The sequence below is a fragment of the Haliotis rubra genome, unplaced genomic scaffold, assembly GCF_003918875.1.
Source record: "Haliotis rubra isolate DU_JTF1 unplaced genomic scaffold, ASM391887v1 Scf1053, whole genome shotgun sequence".
Classification (NCBI taxonomy): domain Eukaryota; kingdom Metazoa; phylum Mollusca; class Gastropoda; order Lepetellida; family Haliotidae; genus Haliotis; species Haliotis rubra.
Window position 1 is genome coordinate 207,736 of NW_025764952.1, and position 24,845 is coordinate 232,580.

At 38.7% G+C, this 24,845-nt stretch overlaps 2 protein-coding genes and 1 long non-coding RNA gene across 15 annotated transcripts in view; 1 reads left to right on the forward strand and 2 right to left on the reverse strand.

Annotated features, from left to right (window-relative positions):
* LOC124276792 overlaps nucleotides 1–23,428 on the forward strand; it is a 122,898-nt gene extending 99,470 nt beyond the window's left edge. For 2 of the 3 annotated variants that reach the window (XM_046712445.1, XM_046712461.1), the window contains exons 3-5: nucleotides 20,888–20,973; nucleotides 21,416–21,614; nucleotides 22,623–23,428. In XM_046712445.1, the coding sequence (XP_046568401.1) occupies nucleotides 20,888–20,973; nucleotides 21,416–21,614; nucleotides 22,623–22,739 (402 nt within the window). In that variant the 3' untranslated portion in view covers nucleotides 22,740–23,428. Of the gene's footprint in view, nucleotides 1–14,680; nucleotides 15,174–20,138; nucleotides 20,315–20,887; nucleotides 20,974–21,415; nucleotides 21,615–22,622 lie in introns of those variants that run through there. The other variant, XM_046712454.1, reaches the window with a different exon arrangement.
* Nucleotides 1–24,845, reverse strand: part of LOC124276724 (serine/threonine-protein phosphatase 6 regulatory ankyrin repeat subunit B-like) — a 240,462-nt gene that overhangs the window by 144,340 nt on the left and 71,277 nt on the right. The gene's annotated exons all lie outside the window — the stretch shown is intronic.
* LOC124276862 lies at nucleotides 2,253–11,769 on the reverse strand. Its single transcript, XR_006898678.1, has 3 exons — nucleotides 9,997–11,769; nucleotides 8,837–8,839; nucleotides 2,253–2,266 (listed from the first exon to the last, which is right to left on the reverse strand). It is a non-coding gene; the product is annotated as an uncharacterized LOC124276862 (long non-coding RNA).

The following is a 24,845-nucleotide window of genomic DNA, read 5'->3' on the forward strand; positions in this document are numbered from 1 at the left end:
ATAATCGTTCTATGATTGTCTACATCTTCCCTGAAGGGCGAGAGTGAACAAATCATCTCCAGTCCTATCAACCAGTGTCAGATCTGCACCTTGTCGTCTGAGGTAGTCAAACACTGCAGACTTTCCAAAGACAGCTGCTACGATTGCAGGTGTCCACCCATATACATCTCTGTTATCAATGTTAAACCATGGACACACATGTTTCACCATACCAAGATGTCCACCTATACAAGCAACGTGTAGCAGACTATTCTCCTTATTGTCCACCTTCTTGACGTCAGCGTTTCGGGACACAAGGAAGTCAACTACGTGAATTTGACCATCTCTAGCTGCCTCCAGAAGCGGTGTGCGACGTACAAACCTCTTTTAATCAGTTTTAATCAGTCGTAAATACGCGGATGTTTGTTTTTCGTTGCATTTCATACATCAAATAAGCTTCTTAGGGCGATAACTCAAGAAAGAAATGATGGATTTTGTTCAAATTTGGTACCAAGGTATATTGGCGAGATTCACCGACACAAGTGAAATGGAGTGACCTTGAGATAATTTTCAAGGTCACAGCAAAAATCTGAGGGTTTTGCCAATATAAAGATTGTTAGCGCAATAACCCAAGAAAGAACGGACAAATCTTAGCCAAATGACGAAAATGATATTCGTCCTGATATATAATCGATATAAAATCTCTTACTGTCCTCTGTATCATGTCTTTTCGCAAATATCTTTTGAGGTTTTGATATGTATAAATATAAAGTGGAGTGGGGTGGGGGTTGCTTTCTAACAGGTATATCAAATCAAATCAAATCAAATTAGACATTTGTATAGCGCTACATATCCAGAGTCCTGCTCATGTGCGCTTAGTCGAATGCTTGTTTGAAGAGGATGGTTTTGCGACAAGATCGGAAACTGTTGATATTTTCCGATTTTCTGAAATTATCAGGTAATCAATTCCAGAGTACAACACCCGGTCTGCTAAATGATCTGTCTCCGTATGTTGTGGTTCGGTATGGAATTGCCTAGCTGACTAGCAATGAAATGCATCTCAAATTAAACTGCAGGAAACAAAATATGCAAGAAACATTTTTGTATGTTTGAAATTGGTAGAGATCGGCTAGAATCAAACTTAGATACTAAACTGCACAAAAGGCAATTTGAAACTACAATCGCTTGTTCAAATGACTCCCCCTCCGGTTTACTGAAAGAACTCGAGAAAGAAAATATGGATTTTATTCAAATTTGGTACCAAGGTTTATTGGCGAGGTTTACCGATACCACTTGAATTTAGTGACCTTGAGGTCATTTTAAAGGTCACAGCGAAGGTGTAACAGTTTTGCACATGCCAAGCTTGGTAGCCGTGAACTTAGGAAAGAATTAATACATTTTGATCCAATTTTATATCAAGGTGTATTGGCGGGAATCCCCCTACACCAATTGAAACAAAATATTCAAAAAACATGTTGTATGTTGGTAAAAGTCAAACTTAAATATTAAACTGCACAAAAAGGAAATTGAAACTATAATCGCTTGTTCAAGTGACTCCCCCTTCATGTTTACTGAAAGGGCTTGTTTTTGAGACACTACCCACCCCCTTTCAGTTGACGTCATCATAAGGATATAACTCATCCTAAAGGTTTTCACTTATTCATACATGGTGCCAAGGGTTCAAACTGAAAATTTAAAATGAGGGTGTCCTAAAAAAACAGTCCCCGTCTAAATGTAAATCAAGCAATCCAAATCTTTGAATTTTGATGATGACGGGAAGTCATCCAATACTATGCTGAACATATTTTATATGATACTATCTGAGGGTATACCATTATCCAAAGGATAGCGGAATAGTGCAGTGGTAAGACGTCTGCCTATCACGCTGAAGGCCCTGTTTCGAGGAGGCACCGAGGTTCGGTTCCAGAGATGGGCACATTTGCGTAGTATCCTTGGACAAGATACTTATATCTACACTGTCTCAGTTCACCTTGCTGTAAAATGGATAACCGTGAGTATGTGCTGGCAATGTGAGTGTTTAGTTCATTGCGCCTAACAGTCACCATGGCTGTACAGTCCCCAGGGAGTTGAAAAAGTATCGGAAACTACGATAGTGTCTTATGATCGGGGACAGTAATGTACGTAGCGCCGTGAGCAGGCAATGTGCCTGGATGTGAGCGCCATATAAGCGGACTATTACTATTACTAGATACCAAATGGGAGATCGTTTTCCATTTTCTGCAAATTTGCATGAAACATAATACCCCAATGATGTGATGACTAATATCTCGTTAACCACATTACCCACATGAAATTTTGGACATGACTTTGCTAATGATTCCTTCAAAATATAATGGAAGCTTCTTGTCAAACATTGGACATCGAGAATATAGTTAGTTTGACTACTTTTTCAACGCCCCTCGTAACATACTTAAAAGAAATGAGAACGTCTAAGGAAAAAAAGCATTTCGATCTCTGAATACTTCTGAGCTATTTAAATACAAAATGCAAAGGAATAAAGTAAATAATCTGAAAAGAATAGCCAAGGGAAACTTTTATTCTAATTTTGATAACTATTTATCACCTCAGTCTACTCAATCAGGTGGTTAGTACTTTATCGGGGCCCACTCCCCTTCTTGTCACTTATGATTCTGAGATACCTTCAGTTTTTACAGATTTGGATAAAGCTCAAACATTAAATGAATATTTTGTATCTGTTTCAAATGTTACTGATGGCGGCAAGACTTTGCCACCTGTTAGCCATCGATGTGTTAACAGTACAACAAATGTCATTAACACGTCACAATTTTATTCTGGACTCACAAAAGTCCAGAAACTCTCCGCACTGTGGGTACTTTCTGACAAGTGATTTGACCAAATGAAACATGCAGTTGTTATGAACATATGCCAAGGATGAAAAAATGAAAAAAATGTTTTCCGAAAGCTTTAGAATTAAACTCGCTCGCTCATGGGCCGGCCCATGTTTAAGTTTGCTCAGAATTCATGTTTTGGAGGCTGTAAATGAAGGAGTGTATGTTTATAAGCATCATGACACAAACTTCAACTCATTTTGACTTAATTCGACTAACTTAGGGCGATATTAAAAAATCTCGCCCATGGGCGAAAAATATGTTGGCCCATGGGCGAGAATGTTTAATTTCGCTCAGAATTCATGTTTTGGAGGTTGTAAATGAATGAGTGTATGTTTATAAGCATCATGACACAAAATTCAACTCATTTTGACTTAATTCGACTAACTTAGGGCGGTATTACAAAATCTCGCCCATGGGCGAAAAATATGTTGGCCCATGGGCGAGAATGTCTAATTTCGCTCAGATTCATGTTTTGGAGGTTGTAAATGAATGAGTGTATGTTTATAAGCATCATGACACAAATTTCAGTTCATTTTGACTTAATTCGACTAAGTTAGAACGATATTAAAAACTCTCGCCCATCAAATTATATATTCTGGGAGACATAAAATGAAAAATAGTGAAAACAATTTTTTTTCGTAATGTTGCATTGCTGTACCTTTACCCGACGGAGAAGTCCTTTTCAAAAGATATATATTCCGTTGTTTGGAGCAGGCCTATATGACTATTACGCCCCAGTGCTGCTAAACAACTCGTAGACCTTTGGTCTGACATAGACGCAGACCTCGCATGTTCAAGTTCACATCTGATAGGGGTCGAAAAAATTGAATCCGACATGAATGCAATATCTCATTGGGTTATTGTTTTCCTAAGTAAGTGGAGTGTCTTCTACAACATTGGAGACAAGTGTATCGCTGTCCTTCTGATATTCCCCCGAACGGAAGCTCTACCCATTTTATGTACAATGTGCATGTTACAGAATAGTAGGGAATAGTCTTAAGACGTTTCAACTTTGACCAGGATTTTCCGAACTTGTAACAGTCGTTTGAGAGATCAAAAAGAAAGGGGTTGTGCGCGATGTATCTGACGGACGTATGTGGAGAACGTTTGAAGAATGTTACTGTATAAATACAATAATTGAAATACCAGTTATGTTTAAAAAGTACCCTCAATCTGATATCCAGAGAGATTATTGTGAAAGATCGCAGTATTTATCTTCATAAACGGGCCAAGATAAAAGTACGTACCATTCATCCTCATATTATATCCCTTCTATATACAAGGGACATGGTTGTTACAGGTAGGGCAAACACTTTCTTCTATAGGTATCTGCCGGTTTCACGCTACATACATGTATTCAGATTATTGAGAAAACTAGCGACGCAAGATCTCCTCCCTCACACATATAATTGTATACACATACCCAGTGATTAGAGATAGCGTTGAAGCAACTTATCAAAATTTACGACAGACACTATCAACTGCAGTAGTACTGTCATACCTAGCATCGTATTTATTACTCTCTTACATAAGGTGAAATATCACAGGGTTGTCATGGTAACGATAATTTGGCATACTATTTATTGTCTTACTCTTTAATCAGCGATTAGAATTTAAATCAGTTTTGAGGTCAGCATGTTAGAGAAACAAAAGCTGTAAAACGAAAAGTATTGTGATCGAATCAATATGCAAACGCACGAGAATTGCAATACGAGCCCCTACACCAATGATTCTCCGTGACCTGGAGACACTTGTGATTGAGCGTATGTAGGGACGTAGTCTGTCATACAGACCGAGAAGCAAATATATCCAAGTCCACGCAAGTCTAGAAAATGTGGAAAGTCTAGATTTCCACAGCTTCAGGAGAATGCCCCAGGGCTCCTTTTTATTGTATTTCTCTTTTTTACTATGAACTTTTTTTCTGTAAAATATGTTCATTTCAAAGACCAGTTGTTCGTCTAGTAGGGACGGGTAGAAGACAAAAGACAAAATGGATACTCGTGCTGTCATACCTTTTAATTATTTGTAAACATTCGTTCTTGTCTCGGGATTAATGTATATTTTCCAGATTCAACCAAATGTACATTCGAAGGATATTGAAATCTAGGTTAAGTTATTTGAATCATATTTACAATTAAAAGACCCAAACAATGGTCTGTTGTCCAAATTGTTGGTTTTCCATACCTTGTCCCAGTCTGTATCACAGTCACAGACCGATATTATTTGCCCTTCTGTCCAGCCCTAACTGTAATATGTATACTGCACTACTGTATATGTTGCACATATACTACACAACGTATTATGCATGTAGTCAGTGTTATGCTAAGCAACGTCCACTCGTATTCAAGATTACACCTGGTTAGAGATGCAAAAAAATGTGTATTCGTATGTGCATTTTAATGAAATGAGGAACCAAGCAAGCAAAATCATAGTATGCATAACAATCAAGTTGGTACACTGGGACTCGTTATCATTGGAGGAAGCTCACAGTTTACTTGTATGGACGATCTATTATAAGTACGCGTTGTCTGTCTGTAGTAGACAGAACCGTTACATAGCATTTAGAGCACGGATACACTTCTCGTGCATCCCACACACTCACGTGCACGTGCTTCACAACATTCGCAGGGCGTTCACAGTTAACATTTGGCGGTGCGTGTCACTGACTGAAGACGTGAAGGGAGGCATTGACAACTTCATGAGCGCATATTATCATATTTATCTAAATCATATAAATTGTTCATTTACATCACATGTGAATCTCTGCAAAAGCGCAATGTTACTGTAAACAACACAGTTTTATGCACAGTTATACTGATGTAAAGTATGGAGTCATGATGACTATCGACAGTAACTTTTCATGAGATCGTACAAGGGCATTATGGGTATTTCAAACAAGTTATCTCATGACTGTAATAGTATTCATTTGTCTTGACTCAGACTAATCACCACCTTGAGTTTAGTAGACTCGCACACTTCATCGAAGTGCTGTTGGCCACCTTTCTCGCCGGCCCGTCCCCCATCTTAATGAGGATGCATGACCCCACTGGTCACCCATGACGCCTCGACTTTCTTATACAAGACCAGTTGTCGGGCCCTTCGAGCTTGCGCTGCTCGGGTCCGGTAAGATCTTCATTGATGATAAATTGTGTCAAAAGACAAGTTATGCGTTCTCCTAAGCTCCTTATATAGCTTCCCGTCATATGAAATTATCTTCTGTGTCCATATATGAAAACAACCATAGGAATGTGCTTGATGTTTAACAAATTATGTTCTGGTCACGTGTCCTCGTTGATCATGGAAGGTCGGTTTTCTTGGCTAGTGGTTAAAGCGTTCGCTCGTGAATCCGTGTTCAATTTCCCATATTTGCATAATGTGTGAGGCCACCCCGAGATATTGCTGGAATATTACAAAAAGCGGCGCAAACCACACTCACTCGTTGATTATAGAGTAACAGCATGCTACGAGATTCCTTCTTATCGTTTATTTGCATATCTCCTTAAAGGCATTGTAACTCTTTAATCTTGCATGAAAACGCATTTAGATGATATCAGCTTTTACTGACATTATTGTAACATGCAACATGTTACATGTCTCTGTATGGTTCATGCACGGACATGGGCGACGGCAAAATAGTCGGGGCTGCATGAAATACATGGACAGTGTCGGTTATAATGAAGTGAGTGGGTGAGTTTAGCTTTAGCTTTTAGCAATATCACGGCGGGGGACACCTAAAATGGGCTTCACACATAGTAACCATTTGGGGAATCGAACCCGCGTCTTCGGCGTGACGAGTGAACGCTTTAACCACTTGGCTACCCCACAGCCCAAATAATGGCTGAACGTTTGTCAAGTTATATTTATCAACAATACCACTTGCAAGGCATTACATGTACTTGACTTTATACTTATAGGCATATATGGAGAGATTATTCATATTGGTAAACCCATTTCGATCGTTATTACAAAGTCATTACTGCTAAATTTACACTAGTCTTTCATGTTAAATACCTGTCTTTGAAACACAACTTCTATTCCGAGCTGATTTGCCTTTCAGTCACTCCACGTCCCACGCCCAGCGATGACATTGGCATTATGTGATCTGTCAAAGTAAAACAAATGGAAGTTCTTGTGCTTATTTACTCTTTGAAGTGTAGCGTTTCTACAACTAACACATGCTAAATGATACATAATAGTGGATAAAAAGAAACCTTGCTTTTTTAATTTAGTTTGTAAACTACTGACTGTTTTTTGCTATTGAACACTCACTGAGTACATGTTGTGACAACAACCATCTGTCGTCGTATATCTCATAAAGCGAGAGCGTGTAGTGAACGCCTGTGTTTGTTCGTGCTGGTCTTTCCTTTGGGAACATGAATCTAATCAATGCCTTGTATGGTGTTTATGCATAAATCCATGTTGAGTCACTCACTCAACAACGCTGGGAGTTTTAAAAACTCTTGTTACCTTTGATCGCGCAGTGATAACTGTCTCTTACAGTAATATGTAGAGTTTCAAGTTAGAGTTTAGTACTACGAAAGCGTAGTAGGGCCACGGTGAAAAAAATGTTTGGTCTGACTATCTCCTACGTAGGACTTAATATCTCCTACGTAAGGCATATTTTCTCCTACGCAGGACAAATTATCCCCTACGTAGTACTTAATATCTCGTATATACGTAGGAGATGAGCGATATATTAATAGACATTAATCTGATATGGTCGACTTAGATCCGCAGACATATATGTATATACATAGATAAATAAAAACAGAATGCCTTTTTCTCCAACATGTTTCGTTCTTTACTCTTCAGGGAGATTGTAGCGGTTACAGTATGACGTCATTACATATATATTGTGACGTCACAATAGGGACAACATTCTAGAGCGACAAGGTCACAGCTTGCAATGGTTTAACATTGGTTTGAACTTGTCTATGAAGTAGTGTTATTTTAAAATTCGTTTTACTTTGTGCGAATTTTGAACTTGATAAAAAGGAAATATTGTAAATTTAACATCGTTTCCTTTCGCACAGACATCAAGATGTTCACTCAGTGGGATACATCGGGTTTCAGGACTCTCTATTTGTTGTTTGTGGACACGAACCCGGGCTCTGAAATTTTCTGATTGACCAATATACTGTTCATTACAGCCTGTGCATATTATGACATATATTATGTTTTTGCAAGAGCAGTCAAAATTCTGTTTTACATAGAATTCTCCGTGTCTCGTGAAAGTTACAGAGTGTCCTTCAACAATATGTCGACACGTTCCACAGTTACCTCTGTTGCATCTAGACACAGTAGGATTTGATAAATTCTGTTTCTTTAAAATACATTTGGCTTTTGTGAGTATCTTTTTAAGATTCTGATTTTGTCTTTTGCTATTTATTATTTTTCTAGATTTCAGCATAGATTTCAGTTTTTCATCTTGTTCTAAGATGCACAGATTTGTTTTTATGTTCTGGAACACATTTGTGTTCAACGGATTATAAGTAGATACAAAAGCAATTACTTTTTCCTCATTGGTTTGTTTCATCGTTCCTGTCAAAAGATCTTCTCTATTAAGCTGTAAAGCTTTATTTATTCCGTCTTCAACAAGAGATTTTGGATATTCCCGTAATAGCAAAAACATCCTAAGTTCATTCAGTCTTTGATTGCGGGTGTCCAGGTTTAAAACTATTGTACATATTCTTCGTGCCAGGTTATATGGAAGACTTTTTTTGGTGTGGTTCGGATGACAAGATTTGAAGTTTAAATATTGTTTCGTACCTGTAGGTTTGTAGAAGATATCTGTGTCCAATTTCCGCCCCAATTTGATGACCATTGTGTCTAATAGTTTCATCTGCCTCCATAGTGAAAACAAGATTTTCGTCCATGCTATTTAATAGTTAGTAAAATGTATTTAATTTCTCCTCAGAAAAGGGCCAAATTATGAAGCAGTCGTCTAGAAATCTTTTCCAATTTTCCATGAAATAATGGGCAACATCCTCTCCAAGAATTTGACTGATTTTATGCTTGAACTTTTCCTCCAGATATCCTAAGACAAGCGTCGCATAAGTCGGCGCCATTTTGGTTCCCATGGCTTTTCCTTTAATCTGTTTATAGTACTTTTCGTCAAAAAAGAAAATATTGTTTTTTAAGATGAATTCAACGCTTTCCAAAAGGAATGATTTTGAAATTCGCTCAGGTATGTGTTCTTCACAACGGTTTAACCAATAATCCAACGCTTTAATTCATAGGCTATGTGGGATATTTGAATACAATTTTTTTACATCAAAAGTTACAAGTTTGCTTGTTTCATTAACGTTTTGTGGTAAGGAGGAAAGGAAATGCATGGTGTCACGAGTAAAACTTTTAACATTTGATGAGATTGGTTTCAATAAATATCAATGAAATTACTGAGTCTATGTGTAGCACACGCTGGGCCTGCAATTATAGGTCGGAGTTTCAAATCTCCCGGGTGTTCCATCTCAACAAAGCTGCTTTTAGCACTTTCACAATGTCTTATGATCTGTTTACTTTATGAATTTTGGGTAAGCCATAGAAATTGCTCGATTTGCAGTCAAAATGTGTTATATAATTTAATACCTTTGATGTGAGCCCTTCTGAGTACTGACTGGTTAGGTTCTTTAATTTCCGAAGTACACTGTCTGACTCTTTTTCACTGCACGGGACATAAGTACCTTTGTCCAGGAGTAAGTCCATTGCCATGTGTTTGTAGTTCGTTGAATCCATTATCATGAAGGAAAACATTTTTGTGAAATGTTCTGATACCCTAGAGACTGGTACTGACATCATCAAACAAGTGTAGATCAAATATCCATAATCAGGATATAACAATAATTAATGTCAAATTTCCTGATACGATAGATAATGACTTCGTCATCATGAATTTCAAATTTCTGACAAGCTGGTAATTAGTGTTCGAAATCTTACAATTGATAATTGTTTCATTACCAACGAGCAGTTATTAAAAATGAATGGTTATGGTCAGTTTTCCAATGTATGTGTTTAGGTTGTTATTGCACATAAGTATAACATAGTTCTCTGTTGTGTTTTGCTTTATGTAGAAACTGCGCAAATTGCCTTTGCAAATTTAACACGCAATGTAAAATAATGCAACTTGCTAATTTGAAGTGATGACATAAACATAAAGTTTCCAGAGTCTTCAAGAAATATTCAGTCCTGACTTTTCAGTTAGTAAACTGTTTTTTCTGACAATTAAACACGTTTTCAGGCCCTGACAACTTATAAGATATGCTCCATCGTCAAGTGTTTCAAACACTAAAACAGTAGCTCCAAACTTGTTTGAGTTTGATTATGAGAAAATGTGACCAATTGCTTGGTTGTTTGGTCACTGCGACCAATCTTTGATTATTTTAATGAATTCGGAAAACCACTGAACACCCATGGAAATCAGTTTTGTCAAATTTCTGACATGCATATAATTGTCCAGGACATCATCAAATATCCTTAATCAAGAAGTTGTGATACTTGATAAATTCACGACAAACATTAAGTTAGCTTAAACATAGAAGTAAACCAAAGGCCAAATTGATGGTACAGGTATATTATGAAGGTTATGTTCGGGAATGTTAGCCCTTCACAAACATCTCCTCACCAGAACAAGAATTGAGTGAGTTAAAACTTAAACTCACATCGGTTGTGTTTCAGCAATACGGTATCTATAAAATCTATACAGTGATAGGAAACAAAGGGAAGATATACATACGTGGAAACAAACAGTAGCTTCCCCGGCTGGACTGACACAATACCTACAGGTGTTGGCGGTTACTGACACCTTTAGTCAGGTGTTAAAACAACACATATTGCACATAAAAAGCGTGTGAAGCCCATTTCTGGTTTCCCCAAGCCTTGATATTGCTGGAACAGTGCTAAAGCGGTGTAAAACTAAACTCACTCACTCATACGATTAAAAGCGTGGTAAGAATTGGAAACAAATGAACCATGTTTGTTCTTCAGAACCCCGTGCTTGTAGTGAGAGGCGACATGAGTCCGGGTGGTGGGGCTCGCTGACGTTGTTGTCACATGTCGTTGTATCCCCATACCGTAGATGGATAGCCATGATGTTGATCACTTGATTGTCTGGTCTGGACGTGATTATTTACAGGCTGCCCCGATTGTAAAATGAAAGTAGCCCCGCTACATGTCCTTATTGCCAAACGGGTGAGGCTATATCAACTCAATGAACAGTTGTCTCAAATAATGCGAGATAATAATCACGTTGCCTGTTGCCACCAAACATTGTTCTTCAATGTTTTTCACAGCAGATTTGGATAGGGTTGTTACAGATAAAATGATGTGTAATCTAAAGGTCGTGGCAGTGATTTCGGGAGTATGATCATTCCCCCGCAGGGGAAAATTTCGAAAGATAAACGAACATCATCCTGACAGAACTGAGTCTTCAATAAACAAGCGATCACTGACATATTTGTGTTGGTAATAATTCTTTTACTTGCTAACTTTTTGCCTTTCTCCTTGTGTATGCACTTTGACTGAGCATGTCCTGGCTTCTGCAAATTTTGTCTCAGTCAAGTTTGTCCAAAAGAGAAATAATACTCGCAACATTTGAAGTTTGTTGTTGATCTCGACACATGTGATTCGTTTTCCAAATGTGTTTTTTCATCTTCCTGAATTCCCTCAAAATGCACACTAGACAAACTCCCAACCTACTCGACAATGAACCTGAAAAATCACATGCCTGTTTCCACAAACATCTGAGTTTGTTTAAGAAATCCGTAACAGATTTCAAAAAGGTTGTTATAGGTGAAAATGTGTGATCTGAAGGCCTTTACAGTTATTTTGTGCGTATGTTTTGCCCAAATGGGGAGTATTCGGAACGATAAATGGACATTGCATTGACAGCAATTGATACTTCATTAAAACATGACAAACATATCGGTGTATGTTATAATTCATCTATTTGGGGACCTGTTGCCTCCACTGATGTAACAGCTATCCCAAGTGATAGGATCTGTTCCTGTTATCTTTTGGATAGAGCAGATCAGAATGTCGTTGGTTGGAAGCCCCATCCGCATGATATCAAAAGACGTTAAAATATGGTACTTGTGGCAATAATTCAGCCATATCGTGACGAGAGCAATGAATTTTATCCATAGTAAGTAATGGTAAACTATAAAAACCTGTCAATGAAGGACAGTAAAATAACTAGATCATCACAGATTCGAATTTAAAACTAGTAATTAAATCTAAAACAGTTTAACTATAAATGACAATACAAGGTAAAAACAGGCTATATATTGCCAACAACTGAAGGTAGATCACCATACTAGGGACCACGGGGACTTACAGTACATTTGCTTCCTGCATGGACCCTAGCTGGATTTACACCATAGCCTCAGCTATCAGCAATGTTAGATAATCTAGCCATAAATTAAACGAACATATATTCTATGATTGAAATAGTAGCAGGCTTAAATTTACTTTGAATGTTTTGGGCCTTACGTACCCTCTCAGGAGGACAATAATTTCACGCTACGTCAACCCCCTTTGAGGGCACTGCCACTAACAATCCAAGTTACTAATCAAATCTACCAATAATTAAAATACATATATGTACAGAACATATTATGCAAAATTCATTCATTAAATCAATTTCACTTAAAAAGCCAATAATTAAATGAAAATTAACAGTGTTAAAAAGATCCTAAACGGTTTTCACATTGAAGCATTTATCCCTTATGATGGAGAATTCAACACAGTCAAGCAGGACATGCTTGACCGTGGTTCTCTCATCACAAGGGATACAAAACGGAGGATCCTCACCTTTCAATAGGTATGCATGAGTGTATCTTTTTTGGTCAATACGACATCGTCGCATGATGGTCTCTTCAAATCTGGACTGACAACCCAAGTAAGTGTAACCGATATAGCGTTTTATTTCATGTAATTTATTGATCCCTACTTGGGTGTCCCACTTCTTGTGCATCAGATCACAGATGTAAGTTCTAATGCTAGCTTTGTAATCAGAGTAAGGAATAAGACGTGGTATCACAGATTTGTTGAGTGCTGCCTTGGGAGCAAGATCGGCCATTGTATTCCCAGAAATGCCAACGTGGCTGGGTAACCAACAGAAGACGATGTCGCATTGGCCAGTAGCAAGATCATTATATAATTCGATTATTTCAATTAAAAGTGGATGTTTGCAAGAGAGATTTTTAATAGCCTGAAGGCAAGAAAGGGAATCGAATAGTCAGAAAATGTTATATATTGTTTATGAATATATTTAAGAGCTGTTAAGATGGCGTTTGCTTCTGCTGTAAATATAGAGCTGTTATCAGGTATTTTAGAAGATATTGTTCTGGATCCAATGACAGTGGCACATGCCACTGCGCCACCGTCCTTGGACGCATCTGTAAATAAGGATTTGTATGTATTATATTTGATTTTTAATTGATTATATACTTGTTTATACTGTAATTCATTAGTTTCAGATTTCTTAAACTTTGTCAGAGTTAGGTCAACTTCAGGCCTCACCAGTTGCCAAGGAGGAGAAGAAAGAAGACGGGAAGGAGCTATATTTTCCAGCTCAATGCCGGCAGCAGAAAGAAATGGTTTAATTCTGTGCCCAAGAGGCGGAACAAGAGAAGGTTTTTTGTTGTATAAATCCTCATAGAGGAGATTGAAAACACAGTTAAATGCAGGGTTAGACTCGCTAGAATATAGTTTAGTAATGTATTGTAAAGATAATTTTATACGACGCTGTGTAAGAGAAGGCTCATCTACTTCAACATGAAGACTATCAATAGGAGAGGTTCTAAAGGACCCAAGACAAAGTCTTAGGCCTTGGTGGTGGACAGAATCAAGTAGTTTTAGGTTGCTTTTGCAGGCTCCGCCATAAACGATGGAGCCATAATCAAGTTTAGACCGCACCAATGATCTGTATAAGTGAAGGAGGGTAGTTTGATTCCCTCCCGACTTTGAATTTGAAACATCCTTTACGAAATCTAGTGCCTTCAGGCATTTAGCTCTAAGGGATTTAATGTGTGGCAAGAAGGTTAAATGAGAATAAAAAATTAGACCCAAGAATTTGGCCTCCTTTACAACTTTGATGGGAGTGTAAATGACTGATTGGGCACTCTTTCGTTACCATGTAACAGTCTGACTCCTGCACGAACTGTTTCTCAGCCCATCTCCTTCTCCGAGTAATGATTTGCATATTTGTACGTATTAAAATAAATCATTACTTCTGCATGTTTTTCGTAGTTTCTTATGGGTGTTCACTTTCAGAATGTATTTTCCTGGATAGCTTTCACAGCTGAAAATGACCCTCTATATATTACACAAACGGACTTCATTACTTGTTCATTGTGGTGCATGTGTTTGTCACTATGAAGTCGTTAACAGGAAGTACTTCGTCATCAACCCTCTAATCTACTTAATGCAGACCACAATGGCGGCACCAGAACAGGTCCTCCGGCAGCTTGAAAGACTGCAACAAACAGATTAAATAATCGAACCTGCCAAGCAGCGCGACTCATTGTCAGACGTCCGTTCATTAAGTGAAACTTGTTAAAACATAAAACATATCTGTTACTTTCTTATGACAAGGACGTTTCTCCCTAATGATAATCACGCCATAACCGAATCAGTGATCGGTTTGTGAACAGAGCCAATTAACTTGTTTAAAACGTAACCCAGCGTGTGGTCAATTCTTACGTCGTTACATCGATTAATACATACTATCATCCCGTTCTCTAACTACGGGGAAGTATTCCCAGACTCGAGAAGCAAGGGCATGGCTGTGTTAGGATTTGTTCAGATTGTTCTCACCATCACCATCTCAAACAGCCGCTCCTTAAAGATAGTCACAGGATCACTTTGTCAGTGATTGGTTGGTGCACACAGCCAATTAACATGTTTACAACGCAACCGAGCGTGTAGGCAATACTGGTGTCATACCCCCAATTAACACATTGAGCTGTAAATATTCTCCCGTTCACTAACTACAGAGAACTATTCTAGAAACTTGCAGCATGAGGATGGTTGTGTGGGAATTTGTTCAGCTAGCTCTCGCCATCACCATGACTTACAGCTCAGCTTCACAGTCATGCGGCATTCTGACATTTCACCAACATGGAAGTTTGGATGTACAACTGTTCAATGACACCTTCATCACTGAACGCAGTGTTTCTGACAAAGCTGCATGCTTGGGGTGGTGTTTCCATGATCTGCAGTGCAACATGGTACTGCACAATCCAGCGTCTCAACTTTGCCGGTTGTACTATTCATCCGTCATCACTGGGGGTGAACAAGAGGCAGGCTGGCAGTATTATACAGGTAACGAATGTTGTATGCCATTCTGGTGGTATTCTTATAGTAATACATGATCTGTTGTATTTTTTCTTTAAAGTTGTACTCATCCCTAATCCTGCTATACCAATAGCACAGAACTGAATCTGGACCACACGAACATGATGGTGCATCGGTCTTTGCAGATATGTAGTTTGGATGAATGACATGGTATTCACTCATATTCTCCTAGAAAGTTAGGATCTTTGTTTGATTTTGACACCCGGCTCAGGAATATTCTGGCATACGTGATGTCAGTCTGTAGATATTTGACCACACAATCCAGTGATTGACATTATCAGCATCGGACAACGCAGCTAGGATACAACGGCGTTAATTCACGTTTACTGGATGTTCCAGTAGAAATATACCACCTGAAATTTCACATGTTACAGATTCACTGACCTTACAGAAGTCAAAGGGGGTTATGTTGTTTATTGTTGTTGTTTATTGGTTATGTGTTTATTGTCCGACACATCGATCACTTGATTATCTGGTTTGTTCACATGCTACCAGTAGAGCAGGGCATGCCGTCTCTTTTCGCGAACAGCTGGTCGCACCACTGATTTTCAGTGATCTATCTATATACATTTTTACTGCTGTTTTTCCTTTACACCACGCGGGTGTGTAAGACTGGGTGTTGCCTGGATGTTATATATTTATAACATGTTATATATGCATGGGACAAAACACCTGGCCTCATCGGACAGTAATTGAAGTGCGGGGCTCCACAGGGGTCGGCTTTTGGACCCATCTCTTTCTCAATCTACACAAAACCTCTAGGTGGCATATTCTACAGTACTCACTCCAGTTCCATAGCTATGCTGATGACAAACTCCTGTACATTGACATTAAATATCAGGGTGCCGTTCCACTAACCGATCTTACCTGAGATCAATCTTAGCAAGTTACGCCAATTTTAAAATCGTCTTAGCTAAAAGTTACACCCGTTCCACTACCCGATCTTAGGCCGATCGTAGCCGGTCCCGATCTTACGATCCGATCCAAGCTTAGATCGAGACTCTTTCGTGCGAGAGATAGAGGAATGCGAGGCATGAGTTATCTCCCTTTGCACAGTCTAGCAAATAATGATGGAAGTAGTTTACGAACCAACTGAGTGAGTGAGTGAGTTTAGATTTACGCTGCCCTCAGCAATAGTCCAGCTATATGGCGGCGGTCTGTAAATAATGTAGCTAAGATGCATAGCGTTCACTAACATGAGCGTTCATGTTAGTGAACGCTATGTATCTTAGCTATAAATAATCGAGTCTGGACCAGACAATCAAGTGATCAACAGCATGCGCAGCGATCTGCGCAGTTGGGAACCGATGACATGTGTCAACCAAGTCAGCGAGCCTGACCACCCGATCCCGTTAGTGGCCTCTTACGACAAGCATGGGTTACTGAAGTTCAATATTCTAACCCGGGCCTTCATGGGTGTTTTTCCAACCAAGTGTAAACGTGGAGAAAAAACCTAGAGCAAAATATTAGGGTAGTGGGCACCTTGGTTTCAGGTGCAAGTGCGTGAGAACGCTGGGTATCAAGCATAATATAATAATAATAAATGCATATTTATAGTGCCCCTATTCCACATCCTTGGGCATGATCAATGCGCTGTGTACAGATAATTTACACGAGAATATTTACAGCCGAGATTATAAGTAATATACTAAGAACATGTTTTAAGTCTGGACTTTAAAAATGTCAATTGTGTCAGAGCTTTTAATATGTGCCTGAACCTTGTCGATCAGAATATACAAGGCGTGACGAGGCTATATATAACGTATGTAGAATCTGTCAGTGGTCTTGAATAACACGCGGACTGTCTTTAGAATCCCACACCAAATATGCGCAGTGAAATCAAACATATTTGTATCTTTCTGCTTCAGAACATTGTTCACTTCACGGCTGTCCCTATTCTTAACCATGACGTTGAAATATTGTTGTACAAATGTGTTACACCAACTCGCTCGGTTGTGTTCCCATGACGACAGTGGACAGACTAGCCTGACATTTGTAAGGCTTCAGTGCAGTGTTTGTTTACATCACAGAAATATACAAATTCATTTCATGGGCGACTTTAGGGGACGCTTACGGTGAAATGCTCGCTCATATTTTTCACATAAAATAGGAAAGCCACCATTTTGGTTTCCCTACGATTGATTTTAGCTATCCTAAGTTGGTCATGAGCAACTTAGACTTTGAATCTTAACTTTACGATTGACTTAGGTTAGTGGAACGGTATGCCGATCGTAACGTCACGCTTAGATTGGGATTTTAGGGGTTTACGATTGGCATAGGGCTAAGATCGGTTAGTGGAACGGCACCCAGGAAAGGAATTTCACAGCTAGAGGAACGTGTTTGCAAAATTCATAATTGGCTGTCATCAAACGTTCATAAACTCACTAGTGACAAAACTGAACTCAAGATGATCGGGACGCCCCACGAACGTAATAAAATTGAAAGACACATGCTCTCAGTTGGATTATCTTCCGTAGCACCTTCCCAATCTGGCAGGAAGCTGGGTGTTCAAATGGACAGGTGTATGTGTCAGTTGGATTATCTTCCGTAGCACCTTCCACATCTGGCAGGAAGCTGGGTGTTCAAATGGACAGGTGTATGTGCAGCAAGACTCAAGTTCTAAAGAATCACAGAACCACAAACTTCAAACTTTGTGCCATCTGAAAAATTAGAAGATACCTGTATGTTGATACCACCAAAACTCGTCTGCATGTATAAATCACATCCTATCTGGAATACTGCTCTCCTGTCAGGATCTGGAGCCATCACACATCTACAAGGAGTCCAGAACAAAGCATCCAGAGTCATTACCAGTACCAGACAGCATAAACACACCTATCCTGAAACATCTTCGCTGGCTCCCAATCCAGAAACGTGTATCCTTCAAAATTCTGACCCTCGCCTACTCTGCCCTTCACTGTGAGACAGCCCCGACCTACTTGAAGGAACTCTTCACTCCTTCTATTCCGCCACGAAACCGCCGGTCCCCAGTACAGTCACAGCTGACCCTGTCCGCCAATCCTTGAAAACATTTTCTCCAAGACATTTTAACTTCTGTGTTGATTCATGTTAGTATTTATGTAATGCACTGCTGAGCAGCTTTCAGTTTGATATCAGGTGCTACAGAAATGCATGATTTTTATCAGTAGTAGTATGGTGATCTACCTTCATTTGTTGGCAATCTATAGCCTGTTTCTATATTTTATTGTCATCAAAAGTTAAAATGGTTTCGATTACTAGTTTCAAATTTATATCTCTGATAATCTAGTTGTTTTACTGTCCTTGTTTGCATGGTTTTAAAATGTACTTTCAATTACTATCAATCAAACTTGATTTAGTCACGATATGACTAAAATGCTGCCGATGTGTTTTAAAATCACTCACTCACGCACGCACTCGCTTGCTGAACGTAAATAATATTTGGTTGCGTCTGTTTTAATATCTGCCAGTATAACGTACACTCCTTGTTTAAGAAAGTGTTGGCATGAATCTGCATTGATCTGCAGTCAGGTGGTTTCAGTTTGGTTACTAGCGTCTGTAGCCTGGTGTTAATTAAGAAGACTTCATCTCTTATATATGATGATGTAATGGAGATTTTACCATGTTTGTGCTATTCAGTGCAAACATATTGTCGTCTAAAGCGTGGAAAACCATTGCATGAACCAGGTATAATAGACTCCTATGCATTCCACTCTCTGTTCACAATACATGAGATAATAATCAATCCAAACCGCTCGGTATAATAAATGGACCAATGCAAATTGGATATGCTTGCATGTGTAATTAACGTTTATTGCAACAATAGTGGGCTGTCAATTTAGGAAACTTTATCTCAATAATTAGTCTGCACAATGTTTGATGAGATCGTTAAGATGTTTGGTACCTTCTTAGCTTCGTCAAAAGGTTACAATCTACATCGATTCTGTCTGTACGGTTGTAATAAATGTGTTGATCATCCATCCTCAAAAACTTTGGACATGGTGTACTAAATATGCTTTATCAATTATAGATGCGTTTATTTCACGACTGCCGAGATCTTGTAAGATCAATATACTGCAAACAGCATTCACAACAAAACACACTCGTATAAAAACTACGCATGTGGTGAACAGTGTTTTTTCCATTCGTGTATTTTGTGCACAAAGGTGTATAACAAACCAGTTATAACGAACCACGGTTATAACGAACTGAAACTAGTGCCCCAACTGAGTTCGTCACAAGCGTAGTGTATCCTATTATCTATTTGCCACATTACATCTACAATTTATAAGAATGAAAAAATAATAATTGAAAATGGGGAACTCACTGGAAAACAAACAACAAAGAAATGTGGGATAATTAGCAATTGCATTTTCAACGTATCTAAGTTTACAAATCATACTACTAAGAGCTACTACAAAAAAGAGTGGAAATTCCAATTTTAATAAGAGTTCAAATGCACAGGCAGTTTTATATAACAGCAGCTATAAAGACAAGCTGTTAGTGTTGGCTAGGAACCCTGGGCGAAAAGTGATGTTCGTGTAATTTGAGATGTAACCGGAGATGAGGCAGGAGGCAGGAGCTGGCTCCCATTATATATACAGCAAAGATCTATATTCTGGCATTTTCTACAGACCTTGGAATTTCCACACCAGGCTTGTCTATAAGCCTAGATATAGTAACCAGCAAACCAATGCCCTGCACTGAATACAAATATAACACTGTTCTCAGTGCCACATTCCAGATGTTACCACTTCATGGACGTAAGTCACTGTACAAAAGGGCATTGATTGCTGAGGATATATCTGCCAAATATCCAACAGGTATAGCTTATGTAACTGCAGAAAAACAAAGACTAAATAACTGTTTCAGCATGGTATGCTGTATTGACAGGTCGGAATTGTCAACAAGTAGTTCATGATGAGACTGATGTGGAATCTGTGTTGTGTTTAGTTACCTGCAGCGACTTCCGGATCCTGAATGCACTCTCGGTGATCAGGAACCAGACCCACGAGGATGTCAGCTGTTCCAACGGATTCTCCTATCTACCGACAACGTCAGGCAAATGTTTTCATGACAACGTACCATTAGACATAGGACGGTGCATGCAGACCCTCTGCATTGACCCGGTACAGTGACATATGTCTGGAAACTTAACACATTTATGTCCACGTCCTCCAACACATACATCACTTCATGTTTTTCATGTTAACTTACTGTAAATACAATGATGGCCGATAAGAACTTTACCGTAATTTTAAATCAATCTAGTTTTACAAAGACACAAAAGATACAATGATATACGTGTCATAAGGGTTTACTTTACTTCGTTAGGATAAACATAAAGCACTGAAAAAAAGCATACATATTGCTACAGTTCTGCATAACATTTTACACGCCTGTCTTGTTGTTATATAACACACACCTGATCATTGTCTTCTTTACAACAGGTGCGAGTATTCAGGACGTCTCTCCCTGCTTCCCTGTCTAGTTGTTATATAACACACACCTGCTCACTGTCTTCTTTACAACAGGTGCCAGTATTCAGGACGTCTCTCCCTGCTTCCCTGTCTAGTTGTCATATAACACACACCTGCTCACTGTCTTCTTTACAACATGTGCAAGTATTCAGGACGTCTCTCCCTGCTTCCCTGTCTAGTTGTTATATAACACACACCTGCTCACTGTCTTCTTTACAACAGGTGCGAGTATTCAGGACGCCTCTCCCTGCTGCCCTGTCCAGTGGTGCGGAGATTATCGTGGAGGCAGCCGCAGATGGGGTCAACTTGTAGGTATCGCTGAAACGAAACTTACTCAACATGTAGGTGTTTGTGAAGTTCACAATCATCAGCATTTTGATTGATGTGTTGTTTAATGCATGTCGAACTTTCGGAGCATGTGCGTGTTTAGAAATTGACATGATTTGATGTATGACTGATGTTTGTTTAACACCTGAAAGGTGCCATTTAAAGGCAGTTTGTTAGTAATCGAGAAGGGCTGTATTGGCAATGATTCATGATCAGACACGAAATATTTGGACTTAAGTAACCTATGCTTGTCGAACAACTTGGTTGATGATTGTTATCGTATCACAAATACACGACTGATGCTCATGATGATCACTGGATACAAACTGATTACCAGCTAATACCTCATCTAAGAGAAATACAAATAACAGACAACGTTTGTGTCATGGTGTTATATCTGGTGAATACAATCATCTTCTTCAGCCCTTCAATATATCTGTTAGCAAGGGATGAGAGTAAAGTGGTCTTTGTTCTGACTGCTCGTTGGTCGCCCTATACCGCCATCTACAATACTGCTGGGGCGTCCTTAACATGGGGAGCTGAAGTGAGGTCTTCCAACCCCGTGCTCACTCCACACGTGACGTCAGTCCTATACATCAAGATGACAGAGACTCAGTTCCTGGTAGGTCCTGGCAGGATGTGTGCAAGTAAACACGTGCAAATGAGGTCTGCTGCAGCATCCATTTAGATGTTTATTCAGTGAGGAATATTCAATATCGACTGTCTCTGCAAAAGTATACCGAGTCATGACTATCCTCAGAAACAAATTCCGTTTCGTGTAACGGGGAAAATACATGTGAGCATTATATGAATGGATCACTGAAATCAGTGTTGACACCAGGTGTTCGTGAAAAGGTTAAGCCTGTCCCGCCTTAACATTAGCAGCCGCCATTTACACTATACTCCTGAATATATAAACATTTAGCCTGACGCTGCACAGCAATACTGTAAAAAACCCAAAAGATGGATGAACCGGAAAATGCAGTCAGATAATCTATAATTACGACTACGGTGTAAAGTATAGAGATTCTGACGTTTATGAAAAAAAATGTTTGGAAAATACATTTGTTTTACAACATATCGGGGATCAGTTTTAATGTCTCGGACCAAATATTTCTTTTGCAGTTGACTCAGTATACTTAAATATGTTAATGAATGTAAAACGGATGTCGGGGACTTCAGGAAAGCGGCAGGAATATCGAACCAGTCGACATATCAAAAATATCATAGTGGCGGGCACTCTGAACCTTTATCAGGAACCAATACGTTACTAGAGCGGTGTATGACTGATTAGGGTGGGTGGTTGAGTCTTGAAAATATGGAATTGTTCAACGGCCCTGTTAAAATGGTTTGTGTGCTGAGTGATTAAGAACGTTTTTACACCGCTCATAGTAATATTCAAGCAACAGCATTGGACACCAAAAATGGGCTTCACATATTGTACCCACTAACAAAATGGATCTTCAGTGTGAAGAGCGAAGGCTTTAACCATTGCGCTACCCAACCTTTCTTTGTTGATGCTGAGAAAATATCAAAGATGTAGCAGGTGTTCAATTATATATATATTTGGTCCTAATGTACAGTTGACGGGTCACTTTAATGAAACTGAATTGGGTCGTGTCTATTTCAGATATCCGACGATGACGAAAGTCTGCTCGAAGTTCCGGGAAGGTTCCCTCTGCAAGAGGCCGTAACACTTCAAGTTGACTTCACTGTCATAAAACGAGTGCAGATCAAATATCCATAACTTAAAAATACACACAAAAAATACTATCATCAGCATAACTGATAACTTGACATTTATAAATTTCGACAATTTGTTTTTCTGTTTAATCAAACATATATACAATTATATTAAACAGCAGTATACAGTGTGAATGCTTTAATTTCTGGAATGGTTGTTGCGTAGCCCCGACCTCAATCCCATCGAACACATCTGGGAAGAGCTAGCTCGACGTGTTCGTCAGCAAATGAATATCACCACAGACATTTTCAACGTCACGTCTTCCTCGGGATGTGTTTACTAAGATCCATGAGAAGACGTTGTGAGGCTGTAAGAGACGCTAGAGGAGGCCACAACCCTTACTGAAGACCTCAGTCGAATTGTTCTCCACGCTGTGAACTTCCTGTTGGAGGGTACCTTGACATCATGAACGTTCTAAGATCCACGAGGAGACGTTGTGTGACTGTAAGAGACGCTAGAGGAGGCCACAACCCTTCTGAAGACCTCAGTCGAATTGTTCTCCACGCTGTGAACTTCCTTTTGGAGGGTACCTTGACATCATGAACGTTGTCGTTGTTAAAGAGTTTCAGGGAGACAAGTATTTTGTTTTCCTTTGATGTCAACATATTCTATGCACAGCATACAACTAAAATTATTGTGTTAAATCTAATATTAAAAACCTAGTCGAATAAATGCCGAGTGTCAATTTTTCAGTTTTGCTCAGTAATCTTGATCTTGATGAAATTGACATCATCAAACCTGTAGATTAAATATCAAGAATAAAAAAATACATATGTAATAAAAACTTTGTTTGATACTAATACATTCAAGAAAAACATTGATTAAGCCTATAGAATCGAAATTAATTTGTTTTTAGAGACATACTAGAAATTGATTTTGTCTCGATCAAAAGTCATCAGTCAAAAAAAATAAATTTATGTTTGATTTAGTTTTAAAATGGAAACTCTCCTACCCCAATCTCACCCCGCAAATAACTTCACCGACATAAAACGAGTTAATAAAAATATATATGATAACTTACATTCGGGAAGAAATATTGGTCAAACTTAAAAACATCGGAACGGATTACACGTTTTTAACAAAATATCTGCCATGTTAGAAAGTGACAGATTTCGTTTAATAAATCGTCCTTAATTGAAAAATCAATTTCTGATATTTGCTACATTTCCGAAAAACATTAATTTAGATTAAACATAGAAGTAAACCAAATACCAGATTTATGAACGTATATTTTATGTACTGTTAGCCCTTAACAAACATCCCCTTAAAAGAAACAAGTACTGCGTGAGTTAAAACTTAAATTCACTTCGGGTTTATTTCAGCCATAGTGTATCTATAAAATCGACACAGTGATAGGAAATGAAAGGAAGATATGAATATGTGTCAACAAATAGTAGCTTTCCCAGCTCATTTTACACAATCCCTACAGGTGTTGGCGGTTTTTGACAAATTTAGCCAGGTGTTAAAAGAACATTTGTTCTTTGATTAAAAACTAGTGAAGCCCGATTCTGGTGTCCCCCGCCGTAATATAGCTGGAATATGTCTAAAACCCTCACTCACTCCCTCACACGATTTAAAACGTAGTACGAATTGGAAACAACTGAAAAAAACCTGAAGCGCTATATTTTTAGAATGGTACAAGAGGATCACACACAGTTGTTTCAAATGGCTACCATAGACATTGGCATGGTAGTTGATACACGAAAGATTCCACCCGATAGTCTCTACAAGGTGCTCAGAGAATTCTGATTATATAAACTGTCCGCCAGCTCCTCAGCTATGTTCCCAAGTATCATTATAAGATTGAATCACATAGAGTACCTTTATTGGCATATTTCTCTATCTAATAGTTGCATGTAGACTGGGTTTTATTCCTGCATTTTCATATTCTTGCATTTCAAAAGCTTATCCGATCTTTGCAAACATGGAACTCTCTCATGGCATGACTGAACTGCATCACATTTGCCAAACACGTTTTGTGCAAATACATTGTAAGTACAACGTATGTATGTATATTCCAGCAAAATCAGGTTACATGGATACCAACCGAAGGTGGATGTAGACATAGATGGAATATTGGTTACAGGTATTAGTATTAACACAATAAGC